This window comes from Ochotona curzoniae, unplaced genomic scaffold, assembly GCF_017591425.1.
Source record: "Ochotona curzoniae isolate NIBS_2020 unplaced genomic scaffold, NIBS_Ocur_1.0 contig_899, whole genome shotgun sequence".
NCBI classification, from domain to species: domain Eukaryota; kingdom Metazoa; phylum Chordata; class Mammalia; order Lagomorpha; family Ochotonidae; genus Ochotona; species Ochotona curzoniae.
The window spans coordinates 2728235-2745660 of record NW_024466605.1 but is presented as its reverse complement, the minus strand read 5'-3'; the positions used below and the strand labels follow the sequence as shown (position 1 = coordinate 2745660).

General features: G+C 44.7%; 1 protein-coding gene across 6 annotated transcripts in view; it reads right to left on the bottom strand.

Annotated features, from left to right (window-relative positions):
• HGSNAT (heparan-alpha-glucosaminide N-acetyltransferase) overlaps positions 1–17426 on the bottom strand; it is a 76309-nt gene that overhangs the window by 43282 nt on the left and 15601 nt on the right. For all 6 annotated transcript variants that reach the window (XR_005885284.1, XM_040994197.1, XM_040994194.1 and 3 more), the window contains 8 exons: positions 17105–17214; positions 13656–13732; positions 13013–13043; positions 10625–10785; positions 9286–9401; positions 2543–2664; positions 2189–2315; positions 25–111 (listed from right to left, as the gene is read on the bottom strand). Coding sequence is in view for 5 of the 6 variants with exons in the window: in XM_040994197.1 (XP_040850131.1) it covers positions 25–111; positions 2189–2315; positions 2543–2664; positions 9286–9401; positions 10625–10785; positions 13013–13043; positions 13656–13732; positions 17105–17214 (831 nt within the window). In the remaining variant the exon portion in view is untranslated. The remainder of the gene's footprint in view (positions 1–24; positions 112–2188; positions 2316–2542; positions 2665–9285; positions 9402–10624; positions 10786–13012; positions 13044–13655; positions 13733–17104; positions 17215–17426) is intronic.

Genomic DNA, 17426 nt, shown 5'->3' with positions numbered 1-17426 from the left:
ACATCGTAATGAAACAAACATTACCTGAACTCCTAAAAATGCCATCACAATGGAATTGATGGTCCCTAGGATACCTTCTGGGTCATAGGCCACCTTGGTGTGATACAGCACCTTAGGGAAATGGAAAAAGAAGACAGCATTCAGCCACCAGTCACAGAGATACATACCAGCAACCTCAGACCAGATGCAAACTGTCAGGCATTCTAGGACCCAACGTGTCTGCCCTTTATGAGCAGCCGTACTACCCGTTCACTGGGATTATAGGAAGATAAAGGTGAACATTTCAGCTTCCAACAGACCTCTCAGGCTATGCATCAGCGACCAATACCACAATACCCTCAGCATTTTCAGCGCTGCTTTTAGGCCAACTTTATTGTGTGTCAACAGCTTCCTGCCTTCTTTTAAGGCAAACAACCCAAAAATACACATTCATTGGGTGGGTATTGGCCTAGTGGTTAAGATGCTGATTAAACATGCAGAACCCATATGGGAATGCCTGATTTAAAGTTCTAGCTCCACTTCTGATTCCAGTTCCATGTTAATGAGAATCCTCAGAGGGAAGGTGGTTCAAGTAGTTGGGTGTCTGCCACCCAAATGTTAAGACTCAGATTGTGTTTCCAACTTCTAACTCAGGCCTGACTGTTGCAAGCATTGACAGTTTCTGGAGAATAAACTAGGAGATAGGAGATCTCTGATCTTTCTGCCTCTCTCTTTCTCCCTGCCTTTGAATAAATAAGAACACACACATTTGTATTTGTAATTTCAATTATAAATATATAATGGCAAGTGGTGTATCTCAACAGGTTAAGCCACCACTTACAAGCCTGGCACCCCATCCTACAGTGCTAGATCAAGGCCCAGCTGCTCTACTTCCTGTGCAGCTCCCTGCTAATGTGCCTATGAACACAGAAGAAGATGGCCCAAGTACTTGAGCCCATACCACCAACATGGGAGACCTGGATGGAGCTCTGGGTGCTTGATTTCGTCCCGTCCCAACTCCAGGAATTGCAGCCATTTGGGAAGTAAACCAGCAAATGAAAGATCTCTTCTCTTTCTCTCTCTCTCTCTCTCTCTTGCCTTTTATTCTGTCTTTCAAATACATAAAATAAATCTTGAAGAAGTTGATGTTATAGTACAGCAGGTAAAGCCCCCCGCCCACCTGCCACTTGCAGCACCAATACCCCACGAGGGTGCCATTTGAGTACCAGCTGCTCCACTTCCAATCCATCTCCCTGCTCATGACCTGGGAAACCAGTGAAGAATGCCCCAACTGCTTGGCCCCAACTGCTTGGCCAACACACAAGAAACACAGAAGAAGTTCCTGGCTTTGGATTCACTCAGCTCCAACCAGCTGAGAATCAAATCAAGCAATCAAACATCTCCCTGTCTCTCACTCATTTTTTTTCTTTCTTTCTCTCTTTATCTCACCCACTCCTGGCCCCATGCCTCCCTCTTTCTTTGACTCTTTGTATCTCTGACTTTCAAATAAGTAAATAAATCTTTGAAAAAAAATACAAACATTTTAAATAAATGCATCCATGATGTAGAGGTCATGGAGGTTTGGAAATGCATAGAGTAGGACTAAAGAGTTCATTCTCCGCAACGCAACAAGTATTCAGACAACAGCTCTCAGCCAGCTTACCTTTCTGAACTCTCCTGGATTTAGCAAAGCTGCCTCTCCAGTAGTCCCCCTTTACTATAGGCAGTGCCTGTCCAACCAGGAAAAGGTTTGTCACCCCCCTAGCCCCAATACCAAATGGTTGAGGTGTCACCCTAACTCACTGAGAGGCCAATGAGGCCTCTGGGCAGCCACCTGCCATTACCTCCTCCCCTGCCCAGTCCTGTTTACCAGTCCTGTTTACTTCATCCCCCATAGGTACAGTCCAGCAAGGATCCCTAATCAACTTTCTTTTTCGGCAGAACCAGCAGCCAGAAAAGCCAAACATGAGACATCCAGAGACCTACGTGCTACTTACATCACAGAGCATATCGCTTTACAGCCCAGATTAATGCACACCCACTGCCACACAGTGAACATCAAAGTATAAAGTCAGCCAGCTTTTCAGATTAAACAGTAGTTCCTATCACATCTTTCTAAGCGGCCACAGGTTAGAGGTGGCCAGGTCTCTCCACTTCCCTTCACCAAGATCCTAAGCATCTAGGTCCAAGCAGAGCCACTGTCACTCACGGTAGAAGAAGGGTGCTGATAAAGGTGCTCACTCCCCAGGAGCAGGTGGTCGATGTAGCCTGCAGCTCCTCCAGTACAATTCGGATACCTTCCCCAGTCTCCAATGCCACCAGGGCCGAGATAGCCACTAAAAGAGTAGAAGACGAATATAAACAGTTAACACCTCATAAAGGATAACAGAGTCCAGTTCAAGAGCTTTAAACGTGTGCATCCCACTGGCCCCAGGCACTCTCATCTCTGCCCTGTGCGTTTGGTTTAGGCAACTGCTACCCAAATCGACCCTGAGACAATACATAACTCCTCCATCAGAGAAAATGACATTGAAAAAGGGATGACCTGTGAGGGTTCACTTACGTGGGGCACCCAGGAACAGGTAACCAGAAGGACAAGCCCACCCAAATGCTTTCCAGAAGTAGAATGACGAGCCACTGGGGCCAGCTGGAAGTGACATCTCCAAGACAAATGCAGCTTCTTTCCTGAGGGAGGGACAGGAAAGAACACCATCACGAAGGGGCTAAGGAAGAGAAAAATGCAGCCAAAAGGTGATTCGCCCTGTGTGGCACTAATACAGACATGTATGTAATATGTACTTTGTTGTCTGAAATCTGAGAGCAGAATATTCATTAGGAACTGAAAATGTGCTCACACACAAATCTATACACAAACATACTCAGAATCATTACTCACAGTGGTAAAAAGGCAGAAAACCAGTCAAATGGTCATCAGCTAAGGAACGGGTAAGCAAAACATGGTGCATCTTATTTATGGGATTTTACTCAGCAGCAGAAAGGGACCAGGTATGTGACATGAAACCTCAACAAATCTGCCCAGCATAAAATACCAGACACCAAAAAATACATTTTAAGTTATTTCATTTACAGAGATGCTCAAAATAGGCAATCTATAGATTTAAAAAATAATATCAACACAAGAGTAGGAGTTAGCACTACAGGAGCTCTCAGACAGGAACTGGCTGTAGCTACTTGGTGGAATAAAGAAAATGTATCAGAATTGTGTAGTGGATACACAAAATATCACTGAACAGTATATATTTTTAAAGATTTATTTTTATTGGAAAGACAGATATACAGAGAGGAGGAGAGACAGAGAGAAAGATCTGTCCACTGCTTCACTCCCCAAGTGTCTGCAATGGACAGAGCTGAGCCAATCCAAAGCCAGGAGCCACGAGCCTCCTCTGGGTATTCCACACAGGTGCAGGGTCCCAAAGTTTTGGGCCAACCTCAACTGCTTTCCCAGGCCACAAGCAGGGAGCTGGAGGGGGAGTAGAGTGGCTGGGATACAAACCAGCGCCTATATCCCTGCACCTGCAAGATGAGGTCTTTAATAGCCATTAGGTTATCCCATTGGCCCTGAACTGTACATTTTAAACAGATGATAACTCAACTACTTGAGTTCTTGCTACCCACCTGGAGGGGACCTGGGCTGAGTTCTGAGCTCTTGGCTTTGCATGGCCTAGCCCTGGCTCTTATGGGCATTAGGGAAGAGAACCAGTGAATAAAACAGTCTCCTGATCTGCCTACCTCCCATATATACCTTTCAAATTGAACAAATTTAGAATTTTTTTAAAGATTTTTTTTTTTTGTAATCTGATGGGCAGATTTACTGAGAGAGAAGGAAAAACAGAGAGATCATCTATCCACTGGTTCACTCCCCAAATGGCCACAACAGCCAAAGCTGAGCCGATCCAAAGCCAGAGCCAGGATCTCCCTCTGGGTCTCCCACATGGGTATAGGAGCCCAAAAACCTGAGTCATCATCAGGAACTTTCCCAGGGCATAAGCTGGGAGGTGGATTGGAAGTGGAGCAGGGGGAGTCTGAAGGCAGAGGAATAGGATGAGAACATGTTTTCAAAATGGAGAGGGATTAGCTGAGGGAAGCAGAGAGGGCACAATTCTGGGAAACAGGAGAGGACAGGCCAACAAAATAAGAACACTGGGAGACCCACGAACATGGGGAAGCAGCAGAGACAGCAGAGTGGTGGTAAACAGATACCCTAGTAGCAACTGGAGTTCCACCAGTGGACAAGTGCGAAGGGGAGATCACCTAGAACTCAGAAGGTGAACCCAGCCACAGAACTGTGAGTTCTGCTGATTTCTTTAATCTGACAGGAACAGAAGCAGAGTGGCAGAGCCCAAGCAGTCAGGTGTAGGGACACGGTGAATTTCATGACCCAGACCCCGACCAGCACCTCAGCAGCTGTCATTTTGTAACTTTGGCAAAGGCTCTGAAGGGAGGGAGAATGGTAAGCTGAGCATGTGCTAAGCTAGAGGAGAAATCACTTCCAACTCAACACATCACATGGTCCCACCAGGAAAACAATACCAACTTGGCATCCTATAGGTTCCATCCAAAACAGTTCCGAGTGACCCCCAGACATAACTGCCAGCAGGTTCCAGCAAGAAGAGGGGGGGAAATCTGTATAATGGGCACCACTGACAACCCTGTGATCTAGGTTAAAATCCCAGCTCTTGTCTACCTCATCCCAGGTACTGCTAGAACTGAGAACACAAAAAGGGTTGAACAGACAACGGTGTGGCCATAGCACGGGATCACAGGAACCAGGGCTGTGGAGACCATGGTGGAGGCCTAGCACGGGAGCCCGGGCGTGGACGGAGTGGTGTGAGTGACAGCAAAGAACCAGACACTAAACAGGATCAGTAAAGCCAACCTGTAGACCTGTGCACAACACAGCTTAAAATAAGCACCAAGGAGAAGAACTCGCTAATCAGAATCGCAATGATCAAGGGCAACAGAAGAGATAAAGGTACAGTAAGGTGAACGAGACCTCCGCCGCAAAGGAGGAAATGATACCTCTATCTCAGAATTAACTAACGAAAACATCATGGAAGTGCGGACACAGAATTTTTTAAAAATTGCTATGAAGTTAAGGAATATGGTACACAGGAAATAGCAACACTGAAACAAAATCAAGCTGAATTATTATAAATAAAGAACATAATATAGCGAATTAAAAATTCAGTGGAAAGCCTCAATAACAGAATGAGTGAGGCAGAAAAAAAAACAATCTCAGGAAAGCATCCAAGACTTAAGGGACACCATTTAAACCCAAATGAGTTATGGAAGTGCCTGAGAGCACAGAAAGAGAAGCTGCATTAAAAGATGTAGTCAAAGAAATAATAGTTGAGAACTTCACTAATACTGAGAAAGAATTCGGAAACAAAAGACATGAGGGGGTCCAACACGGTAGCCTAGTGACTAAAGTCCTCGCCTTGCACACGCAGGGATCCCATACCTGCTGGTGGCCTGGGAAAACAGTTGAGGACAGCCCAAAGCCTTAGGACCCTGCACCCTGTGGGAGACCTGGAAGAAGCTCCTGAGACTCCCGGCTTCTGATGGGCTTAGCTCCAGCCATTGCGGCCATCTGCGAAGTGAATTATAACACGGAAGATCTTCCTTTCTGTCTCTCTTCCTCTCTGTGTATCTGACTTTTCAATCTGTATATCTGTATATCTATATATACAGATTATATCTGTATATCTATCTATCTATACATATATATATATATATATATAAGTCCTTGCTAGGGCCCAGCACAGTGGTCTAGCAGCTAAAGTCCTCACCTTGAATCTGCCAGGATCCCATATGGATGCCGGTTCTATCCCGGCTGCTCCACTTCCCATCCAGATCCCTGCTTGTGGCCTGGGAAAGCAGTCGAGGACGGCCCAGTGCTTTGGGATCCTGTACCCATGTGGGAGACCCTGAAGAAGTTCCTGGCTCCTGGCTCCAGATCGGCACAGCACCCGCCGTTGCACTCACTTGGGGAGTGAATCATCGGACGGAAGATCTTCCTCTCTATCTCTCCTCCTCTCTGTATATCTGACTTTGTAATAAAAATAAATAAATAAATCTTTTTTTTAAAAAAATAAAACAAAAGTCCTTGCTAGAGCTTTTAGGCAAGAAAAAGAATTTAAAGGAACTCAAATCAGAAATGAGGAATTCAAATTATCCATGTTCGCAAACATCATGCTTCTGTATATAGGAGACCCAAAAGACTTACTCAAGAGACTACTGTAACTCGTAAGAGACTTTGGCAGGGTAGTAAGGCTACAAAATTCATGAACATAAATCAATGACCTTAGTATACACAGATAACTAACTGCATGGCTGAGAAAGAACTTCTAACTCCAACACCGTTTAAAATAGCAGAGAACCTTTAATACCTTGGAATAAGCATAACCAAAGACGAGAAAGACCTCTATGATGAAAATCACAAAAAAAAAATTTTTAAAGAAGTAAAGGAAATTAAATTTACCATGTTCCTCGGTCACCAGGATCAACATCATCAAAATGTCCATATTACCAAATGTAATATATAGATTAAATGTGGTCCCAACCAAAAACACAACAACATTTTTCTCAGAAACAGAAAAGATGATATAAAATTTCATCTGAAAGCACAAGAGATTAAGAATAATAAAAGCTACCCTGAAGGATAAAAGTCAAGCAGGAGCAATCAAAATTCTAAGACCGCAAAAAAATACTACAGAATAGTGACCATCAAAACAGGCTGGTACTGGTACAGAAACAAAGATCAACAGAACAGAACAGAAACTCCAGAAGGGAGTCCACATATGTACAGCCAATTCATCTTCAACAACAACCAAAAAAACCCTGAGAATATTTCAGGAAAAAAGCCTGGTCTGTTCAAAAAATGCTGTTGGGACAACTGGATAGCAACCTGCAGAAATATGAAGCAAGACCTCCACTGTCACCTTATTCAAAAATCAACTCTAAATGGATCAAGGACCAAAATCTGCACCCAGAAACCATTAAACTATGAAAGGAAAACATAGGAAGTACTCTCCAAGAAATAGGTGTTAGGGAAGACTTCTTAGAAAAGTTACCAAAAGCACAAGCAACCAAAGTCAAAATAGACAAATGACTACATCAAACAAGGGAGCTTCTGTACAGCAAAGGGAATGATCAGCAAAGTGAGGAAGCACTGCAAGCAGCAGGAGGGGAGAAGACCTTTGCACACCACACAACTGACAGGGCACTAACATCCGGGATTTACAAAGAGGTTCAGGAACTCAATGACAGCAAAACAAACAACCCTGTGAAGCAATGGGTGAAGAAAATGAGCAGATAGTTTTCAAAAGATCAAAATCAAATGGCTAATAAACATATGGAAAAAATGTTCAGGTTCCCTAGCTATCAGGGAAACATGGACAAAAACTACATTAAGATTCCATCTAACTCCAGTGAGATTGGCCTTCATTCAGAACTCTTAACAACGCCTGTTGGCATGGATGTGGGTGGTTCGTTGGTGGAAGTTTAGGCTAGTACAGCCACTGTGGAAGTCAGCACGGATAGTGCTAAGACAACTGAAAACTGACCTACTGTGTGATCCAGCTATCCCACTTCTGGGAATATATCCAAAGGAAGTAATATCTACATATAAGAAAGTGACTTGTAATCCTATATCTACAGCAACACAATCTATAATAGTGAAGACACGGAAACAACCCAGATGCCTGCCAAAAACTGAGTGGATAAAGATATCTACTCTGGAATACTCAGTCGTTAAAAGAATGAAATTCTACCATTTGTAACAAACTGGGTTCCAACTAGAGATTACTAAGCTCAGTGAAATAAGTCAATCCCAAAAGGGCAAATATCATACGTTCTCACCGACACAAGGCAATCCTTCACACAAAATATAAGATGAACAGATACACAGATAAACCTTCATCTAGAGGAACTGTATAAGGAAGACTAGCATACCAAGAAGTGCAGTATGCATCTCTACACCCGAATAAAACATGGACTCCCAGTGAAACTGTTATCTACATCTTGACAATAGGATGCTGGACTTTATACCATTGTCTATACCTAGACTGTCATATTACACTAAACTAGCAGAATGATGGACTTGTAACTGTTGCTGAAGGACTATACCAGCGTTACAATTCAGGGAAAAACAGCAGTGGAGAGTAGAAGAGAGATGGGGAGGGACTGGGAGGGTGGAAGGGGAAATCCGGGAGCCTATGAAACTGTATCATGAAAATAATTTTAAAAACCAAACAAGGAGGGCCCAGCACAGTGGCCTAGTGGCTGAAGTCCTTGCCTCGAACATGCCGGGATCCCATATGGGCACCAGTTCTAATCCCAGCTGCTCCACTTCCCATCCAGCTCCCTGCTTGTGGCCTGGGAAAGCAGTCGAGGACGGCCCAAAGCCTTGGGACCCTGCACCCTCCAGGTGTGGGAGACCTGGAGGAGGTTCCTGGCTCCTGGCTCCAGATCGGCACAGCACCGGCTGTTGCGCTCACTTGGAGAGTGAATCATCGGACGGAAGATCTTCCTCTCTGTCTCTCCAGCTCTCTGTATATCTGACTTTGCAATTAAAAATAATAAATCTGTTAAAAAACACAAACAAACACACAAACAAGGACAGAGAGAAGTGGAGCAGCCAGGACATGAGCGGGAGCACAGACAGCATTGCAGGGAGAGTATCTAATATTAGTCTACTAAGCCACCACACCAATCCCTAAATTTAGAAATTTTCAGTGCCAGTTTAATGGTATACGATACACAAAGATGCTTGAAAAAAGTTCACAGAAAATGGAATTTAAAGGTAATTTGGGGCTGGCATTGTGGCAGAGGGGTACCACCACAGCCTGTGACACAGCATCATTTGAGTGCAGATCCACATTCTTCTGTCCACTCCACTTCCAGTCCAGCTCCCTGCTAATAGCCAGAGAAAGCAGTAGGAGATGTCCCAAGTGCTTGGGTGCCTGAACCCATATGGACGATCAGAGCAAGTTCCCGGCTCCCAGCTTCTAAGCAGCCCAGCTCTGCCCATTGCAGCAATCTGCGGAGGGAACCGGTGGATGGAAGCTCTCTGTCTTTCTAACTCTGTCTCTCTGTAACTCCTTCAAGTAAAATAACCACATCTTAATAAAAATTGACACAGGATTAATAACAGAATGAAAGGAGTAAAAAGTAAACATTTGACTAACAGCACGTTATTGTCCTCGGAAGTAGAAACTGTTTTAAAAACTAACGTGATTTTCATCCCCTCCCCAGGCCCCCATTTTTAAAAACAGAGCATCTCACCAAGACCCAGGCTTCAGGCACAGGCTTAGCAAAGAGGAGTTCCAGCACGGCCACCACAAAGTAAGTCACTCCCAAGCGTTGCAGGACGCCAGGAATTCGCAACTCGTCCCAGGACACTGCACAAGACACACGTTAGGTACCGAAGCAGCCATGTCAGTGTGCAGACAGAGGGAGCAGACTTACCCACATGAAGATACCTTTAAAAGCTCATGGAGAAATGGACTTACAACATACATTTATGATGGCATGAAATATTTTGACAGCAGGCACAGTTTTGCATTATACGTATTTTTATAAATTTTTGAGAACCCCCTAGACTACATCTAACTGAGGCGTTTTTTTTTTTTTTTTAAGATTTTTAAAAATTTCGATTGAAAAGGTAGATTTACAGAGAGAATGAGAGACAGAAAGATCTTCCATCTGCTGGTTCACTCCCCCAGCGGCCGCAGCGGCAAGAACTGAGTTAATCCGAAGCCAGGAGCTTCTTCCAGGTGTCCTAAATGGGTGCAGGGTCCCAAGGCTTTGGGCCATCCTCTGCTGCTTTCCCAGGCCACAAGCGGGGAGCGGAATGGGAAGTGAAGCAGCTGGGATATGAACCGGCACCCATATGGATCCCGACAGATTCAAGGTGAGAATTTAGCCACTAGGCTACCACGCGAGCTTCAAACTAAGTCTTTTTTTTTTTTTAAGCTTATGGGAATAGACACCCCTATGATCAGGAGACATAGGTCAAACCCAAGAGCCAGAAATAAGGCAGCCCATGGAGTAAAAAGGTGAGGGATAGGCCTGGAACTCAAGATGGGAAGCTGGCCTGCTGGGAGACATGGCTAACACTGTCCTACCGCAGAGTGGGGATAAGGCAAGGGCTCCAGGTAGGAACTGGCCACTCATCAGCTCTCCCAGTCCTCCAGGCATGCTGACTTCATCACAAGTCCAACCCGGTCACAATCCCTCCGATAACCCGAGCAGGAGCAACAGCTCACGTTTTGGACCTCCGTCAGATCTAGTGGGGGTGTTTTTGTTTGTTTGTTTGTTTTTTAAAGTTCATTTTTATTTACTTGAAAGGTAGAATGACAGAGTGAGATCTAACTTTAATTCATGGTTCGCTCCCTCAAATCCCCATTTATAGCCAGGATAGGGCCTGCCTGAAGCCAGGAATTAGGTGGGACCCTCCCCCCAATATGTACAGCAGGAACCCTAATTTCAAGATAGCAATAACAACAATGCCACTCAAATCTATGCAATAATAATTACCGCCCAAATCGAAACATCTCCTAACTATGCCAGCTATTTTCATCTTTCCTGAATACATACTAACGACTTAGATAAAAATACTCACATGGACCAAGGCAATAATTAGGGTTCACAATGACAATTCCTATCATGATCAACAGGAAACTCCTCCATGTAATCTTGCCCAGTAATCTGAATTTTGAGCATCCCCGATGCAGCATAGAAGTCATTGACAGGAAAACTGAAGTTCCCATGATGAAGACAAACCTGCAACAGAACCAGCTATTAGTAACTAGCCACTGGCAAAGCCTGCTGACATATTACCCCTGTTCTATAACCTACTACATTCCGGAAATGACAGCAGGCTAACAGCCAAGGAGGAGACTGAAGCTGCCCTGCTGGGCTGCAGAGGCTGTGTACCACAGGGTCGGCCTCAGGAGCAGAATGTTCAAATCCTGAGTGGAGCTTGCAAGCGCAAGCCTCCCATTTAGTGCCAATCACAACACACTCCCCCACAGCCCCTGGAGGTGGCTGAGAAACACAAACAAGTTTGCAGTCACTTCCAGCTTCACTTGGCTCCTGAAAGAAATGGGAAGTCAATTCTGCTTCTCTCCCTTCATCTGACTCACACAGATTTCTGTTTCCCTTTCTTTTGTCATGCTAAATTGTATCTATAAAGGAAAAGGCAGAACACTAATTTCTCCAAATGATTTGGCCAGGGTTACGGAGGAGTCTGCCTTCGCTGTTTTCTGGGTGTCTCCTGGCTCCCTGCATCAGAATCAGCCTTGTCAGGTCCAGCTTTTAGCAGCAGAAATTCTCTACAAGAAACCTCACAGAGAATTTACGTGAACATTTCACCAGGTTTTCAGGCACGTTAACCCATCTCAAAATATCAAGGAATCCCCTGTAAAAGCCCAGTGATGAAACACAGGGAGTAAAAACATGAACCATCTCCTGGCACTGCCTCTGACCAAGCAAAGCTCCTTAAAGCAACAGGGCAAAGGTACAAACTCCACTTCATACAGGAAGTGTCCCACGGCAAGAACAAGAAGCCATAAACCATTGGCAACAGAGCTTGGTTACTCCACTAAATTTTAATTTATCACTGTCATTGCCCACTATATATTTTTTGTGTTCACTGACACAATTCTGTATTTCTTTTAGGAAACATGACCTTACACGGATTTTCAGTATTAGTAGGAAGATAATTGATTAGATCTGCAAGTCTACTTTATAAAAAAAAAAAAAGGTACTTCCAGGCAAAGGCTTGGGAACTCCCGTAGTCTCAAGTCAATCCCCACTTGCTATTGATATGTAAATTCCTCCAACCCATCACCCTTATGCCTTTGTGTCCCTCAGTCTTTAAAAGTCTGATGCTGTGGACTCACACATACCTTACTAGGTAGGACACAAAGATTAGTTATTCCTCACTAAGGTATTGAAGATTTCTCTGCACACCCCTCCTAAAATTGTTCTGCACCTCAACTGCTGACATATGCCTTGTTAAAGTTATAATCCAGTTTAGACTATCCTAAAATCTGTCAGGTTCAGCAAAATTATGCTTCAACACTATAAACTGCTAAATACTAAAACGAAAATAGATACGAGACAGTTGAACAGTACCCTATAGCCATTTTAAGGTGTATAGCCGCTAGTTCTGTGTATAAACTAAAATTGAAATGTCAATGAAGTAGTCACAGGATGTGGTTAAGAACTTGCATATTTTTTTAATATACTGGTTACTCAATACCATGTCAATTAATGTTGTAAATTGTCATTGATGTTATGTTGGGGCTTTAAATTGATTGGGATGATATTCTGCCAGCTTTGCCTTCAGACCAGAGATGGTCTCCCCAAGAAACTGTTGAATTTATCGGGACAATAAGATGCTGGACTCTGTACTTCGTATATACTTGCAATGAAAGAATCTTGACTGAATTTGAAATGTAATACAGCAACAAGGTGGAGGAATCCACCATGGGGGGAGAGTACTGGGAGGGACTGGGGGATCCCCAGAGCCTATGAAACTGTGTCACATAATGCAATGTAATTAATAAAAAATATATATATATATATATATATTTTAAAAGTCTGATGCTGTTAATAACTTCAGTATTGACCATCAGTCAGTAGTCCATGTGTGTGATTACTGGCTCCATGCACCAAGTCCATCATTGCCGGACAGTGAACAAGTATTAATGGAACTATGCATTTAGAACATATGCTGCCTTCCCATATGTTAACAAATTTGGCATCCCTTATCCACAGTCACAAATGTCCCCTATTAAGTCACTCATTTTTCATGCTCACATGCAATAGTCACTACACCAAGTATAACAACCAGCCAGTAACACAACTTCTAGAAGCACTTCTCAACAGCAGGACACAGGCCTGCAGTCCAGGACTAGCAGCTGGTCTCAAAAGCAAACTCCAGCATCACTTGAAACATGAAAGACATGAGGAAGACAGGAGTACAAATCACCCCAGGACTCACCAAGGGAACACCAGGTCCGCGACTGTCAATCCTGCAGAACAACATAAGTACAGTCAGAAAGAAAAGAACCCCAGGGCATAAACACTTCTCAAATCTAGGATGAACTCCACTGTATTCTGCTATGGAGGAGAAGCTCACACGAAGGTGGTGCACACACACTCTCCCTTGAGATTCTGTAACCCATCTCCAGGCAGGGGGATTTCTGCTGAACGATAACAGAACAGGGCAGACCCTGACTGTGAGTACAAGCAAAGCCTGCAACTACCATGCCAGAGTTACAGCCATGATTCAGCTTTTCCCACATCAATTCCAGTTCAGTGGCAGCCCAAGAGGGACCCCAAGTGTTAGGAAGCAGAACGTTCTAGAATACGAGGACCAGCAGAAGACACACATGGGGTATGACAACAATCATTCATAACCAAATTCTTAGTATCCTAACACCGAGTCCCTTGGCCCCACAGCGGAAATGTAGGGTCTGTATGTCATCACAGTGAGGCATTATACATTTACAATATACAACAGGAGAAACTGCCTCATTTTATGGGACAGGAGCGCTGTAGCTCTAAGGCGGCCAGTGTCGTCAGGGTAGAGGTTCTAGGGGATGCAGAACCCCCAGCAATGCAGCTGTGAGGAAGGAGCTCACCATTCCAACTTGAATGCTTGAAATACCAGTATTTCCCGCCTCCATAGTTAACGAAGATCATGAGCACGAGAGCTATCCTGGAAAGTCAACAAAGAGAATGCCTTCAGAGTGTGGATGTGACAGGAGTGGCCACATGGCCGGATGTGATTATACACACAGGAGGTGCAGTCAGGCAGTCCTGGGCTGAGACTTAAAGAGCAAGAAAGCTTCATCTTCTCAAACCATGATGACCATCCTGGAAAGGTCTGTCAAGTGTGTGTGTGTCTTTAAGAAAACTCCCACTGGGGGTGAACCTTTGTTGTGGTAATTAAGACACACATATTCCATATAGCAGTACGTGGGTCCTCTTCCCAGCTCGTATCCTGACTGTAGCTTCCTACTGGTGCATACCCTGGCCCTGGGAGGCATCAGGTGACAGCTCAAGTACATGGGTCCCTGTCACAGCCGACACCTGCCCTCAGCTACTCTCTCCAACTGTTGCAGGTATTTGGCGAGTGAATCAACACGTGGACAGTTTCTCTCTACACATCTGTCTCTGTCTCTCAAATAACCAACTTTTTTTTAAAAAGATTTATTTATTTTTACTGGAAAGGCAGATTTACAGAGAGAACGAGAGATAGAAAGATCTTCTGTCCACTGACTCTCTCCCCAAGTGGCTGCAACAGCCAGAGCTGAGCCGCTCTGAAGCCAGGAGCCAGAAGCCAGGAGCCTCTTCTGGGTCTCCCATGCAGGTGCAGGGTCCCAAGGCTTTGAGCCATCCTCTACTTCTTTCCCAGGCCACAAGCAGGGAGCTGGAAGGGAAGTGGACCAGTTGGGATACGAACTGGCACCAATATTGGATGCCGGTACATGGAAGGCAAGGACTTTAGCTACTAGGCTGACATGCTGGGCCTGCCAACATTTTTTTAGAAATGAAAATTTAGGCCCAGTGCAATGGCCTAGTGGCAAGGTCCTCACCTTGCAGGCACCAGGATCCCATGTAGGAACCAGTTTGTGTCTCAGCTGCTCCACTTCCCATCCAGCTCCCTGCTTGTGTCTGGGAAGGGTGGATGATTGCCCAAGGCCTTGGCACCCTGTACCCTGTGAGAGACGCAGAAGAAACTCCTGACTCCTGGCTTCAGATCAGCTCAGTTCCAGCCATTGCAGCCATTTGTGGAATGAACCAGGGGAGAGAAGGTCTGTCTCCCCTTTCTCTGTAAATTTGACTTTCCAATAAAAATATATCAATCTTAAAAAAAAAATTATATTATACTACTAAATCTAAAAAATATTTTTAATGACTTAATTTGTGCTAATTAAGATTGTCCAGGTTGGGGCCAGTGTGTTGGCTCCACTGGCTAATTCTACACCTCCAAGCACAGGCATCCCTGAGTGCTGGTTCATGTCCCAATTGCTCCACTCCCATCTAGCTCCATGCTTGTGACTTAGGAAAGCAGTGGAGGATGGACCAAAGCCTTGAAGCCCTGCACCTGCATAGAAGACCCAGAAGAGGATTCTGGCTCCTGGCCTCAGTTTGACTCAGATCCGGCCATTGGCTTCATTTGGGGAATGAACCCATGAATGGAGGAGCCTTCTCTGTCTCTCCTTGTTTCTGTAAGTCTGCCTTTAGAACGAAAATAAATAAATCTTTAAAAAAAAAAAGATTCTTCAGGTTAAAATACATAGTAAAAGGCTCATCAATATTTGAGTCATAAAAGTAAAGAATCCAAATCTTGGGTCCTTTCCTCTCATCAGCCTTAAAGGACTTGGCCAAGATTTCTATCGGGTGAGTCCACCTTCACGCCCAACAAGAGAAGGACCTTGCATGGGACTCCCAAGTTGAGCAATGAGTCTTAGTGGCATCTCCTCGGTGCTAGCGCGTTGCAGGCACTCAGTAAGTGGCAGCACCTGTCTGCCTGTGAACATTCATCTCCAAACGTGGTGTTAGCAGGAAGGGCGGCGAGAAGCAATAAAACAGATTCTGAAGATGCCACCTGTGCAGACGCTGAGAATGAGGACTTTGGGGGCTTTGGGGAGACACCTCTGGGGCCCACCAAAGCCTAAATGGCTGGAATTAACGCTGACACCCCCCACTCAATGCCCAACTTAGTTGAGTTAATTAACCTTGGCTCAGTTTCTTCATCCATGCCACAGGAAATTCAGAGTATAGACCTCATGGGATTGTTGAGAAGTCAAATAAACTAAGCCAAGCCAGAGCAGTGACTGGCAAAAAAGGGAGAACTAAAACCCTGTTAGCAGTTTTTAGTCTCATCACTGTTATAGGTCGGGCATCCCAGCATATAGAAAATCCAAAACTCAAAATCTTAAAACACCAATATGACATCACAGGTGGAAAATTGCATGTCTGACCTCATGCCTTAGGTCACATTTAAAAACTGGGCACAGTAAACAGTGCATAAACTTGCCTTCAAGCTACTTGTACACAAGTATATGCAAATGTGGCATATGACACAAATGATTTTTTGTCTTTAGATTTATGTGCTGGTCCAATATAGCTCTCATGACATAAAGGCCAATATTCCAAAATCCAAAAATGCCTCAAGTCCAAGACACCTCTGATGGCAAGGTTCCCAAGGAAAGGGAAACTCAGCCTGTGTCATCTGGCCTGGATACACCCAGCAGTTGCCCTCAGCAAGGCAGTGGCAAACTGCAAGGTTACTGCTGCACACCAGCAGGCTCCAGGGCTACAAATAGAAGACTGACTTGCACACATGCATTTCAAAAATGTTTACAGCAAAATAAACCTATCTTTTAATGCCATTTTCCTCAAGCTTTCAGAAGCTGTCCTGTATGAATCTGTTTTTGATTATATAGTCTAACGCTTTATTTTCAGAACTTGGGCCAGCCTTCATTCTTTGACCCAAAATTATAAAAAAAAAAAAAAAGGAACGATTCACAGTACTGACTGCCTGTTTGCTATCAAGAAGGCCTAAAGTTGCTGTGCAGGCAGTAAACACCTACCCCATGCTGCTGTATTCTTTGGAACGTGTCGCAGTTTGTGGTCTCCAGCACAAGTCACCCTAACTCAGTCAACTGTGCCCGCCTGCCTCACTGCACATCGCTATTAACACTCTGCACTGGGATATCCATTTTTACAGCCTAGAAATCTGTGCTAGCCTGGAACACATAAAACATGTACAGGAATTAAGTGTGTTTCTGTGTGATGATGTGATGCAATGGCTATCTGGGTGCAATGAATTACATGATGCGATGGCTAACCGGGTCCACTGGTGTTGCAATGACTACTGAGCCCACTGAACTACACGATGTGATGGCTACCTAGGCCCACTGAATTACATGATGTAATGGCTACCCAGCCCACTGTCTTACGTGATGTGATGGCTACCCAGCCCACTGTCTTACGTGATGTGATGGCTACCTGAACCCACTGTGTCTCACGTGAGGCCTTGGCTACCTGGGCCCACCATGTCACAGGGAGCCCCACTTACCCCCGGAATGTGTCCACACAGCGCAGGCGGTAATTTGACATAGACAGGCGCCATGCTTCCGGCTGGGGGTCACCACTGAGGGGGTCCACCCTGCTTGGAGATCCCAGTTCCTTTATGAAAAATAAGTGACACAGATGACAACTAGTGAGGCTAAGGAGTAAATTTCACTTCTTAATCTTTTTAGGGAAGAAATTAACAAAGTCTGGTGTTGCAATACCAAGGGTTAAGCCAGTCCTTGCCATGTCAGCTCTCCATATAAGAGCACCAGTTCAAGTCCCAGCCGTTCACTTCTGATCCAGCACCCGGCTAGCGAGCCTGGGAA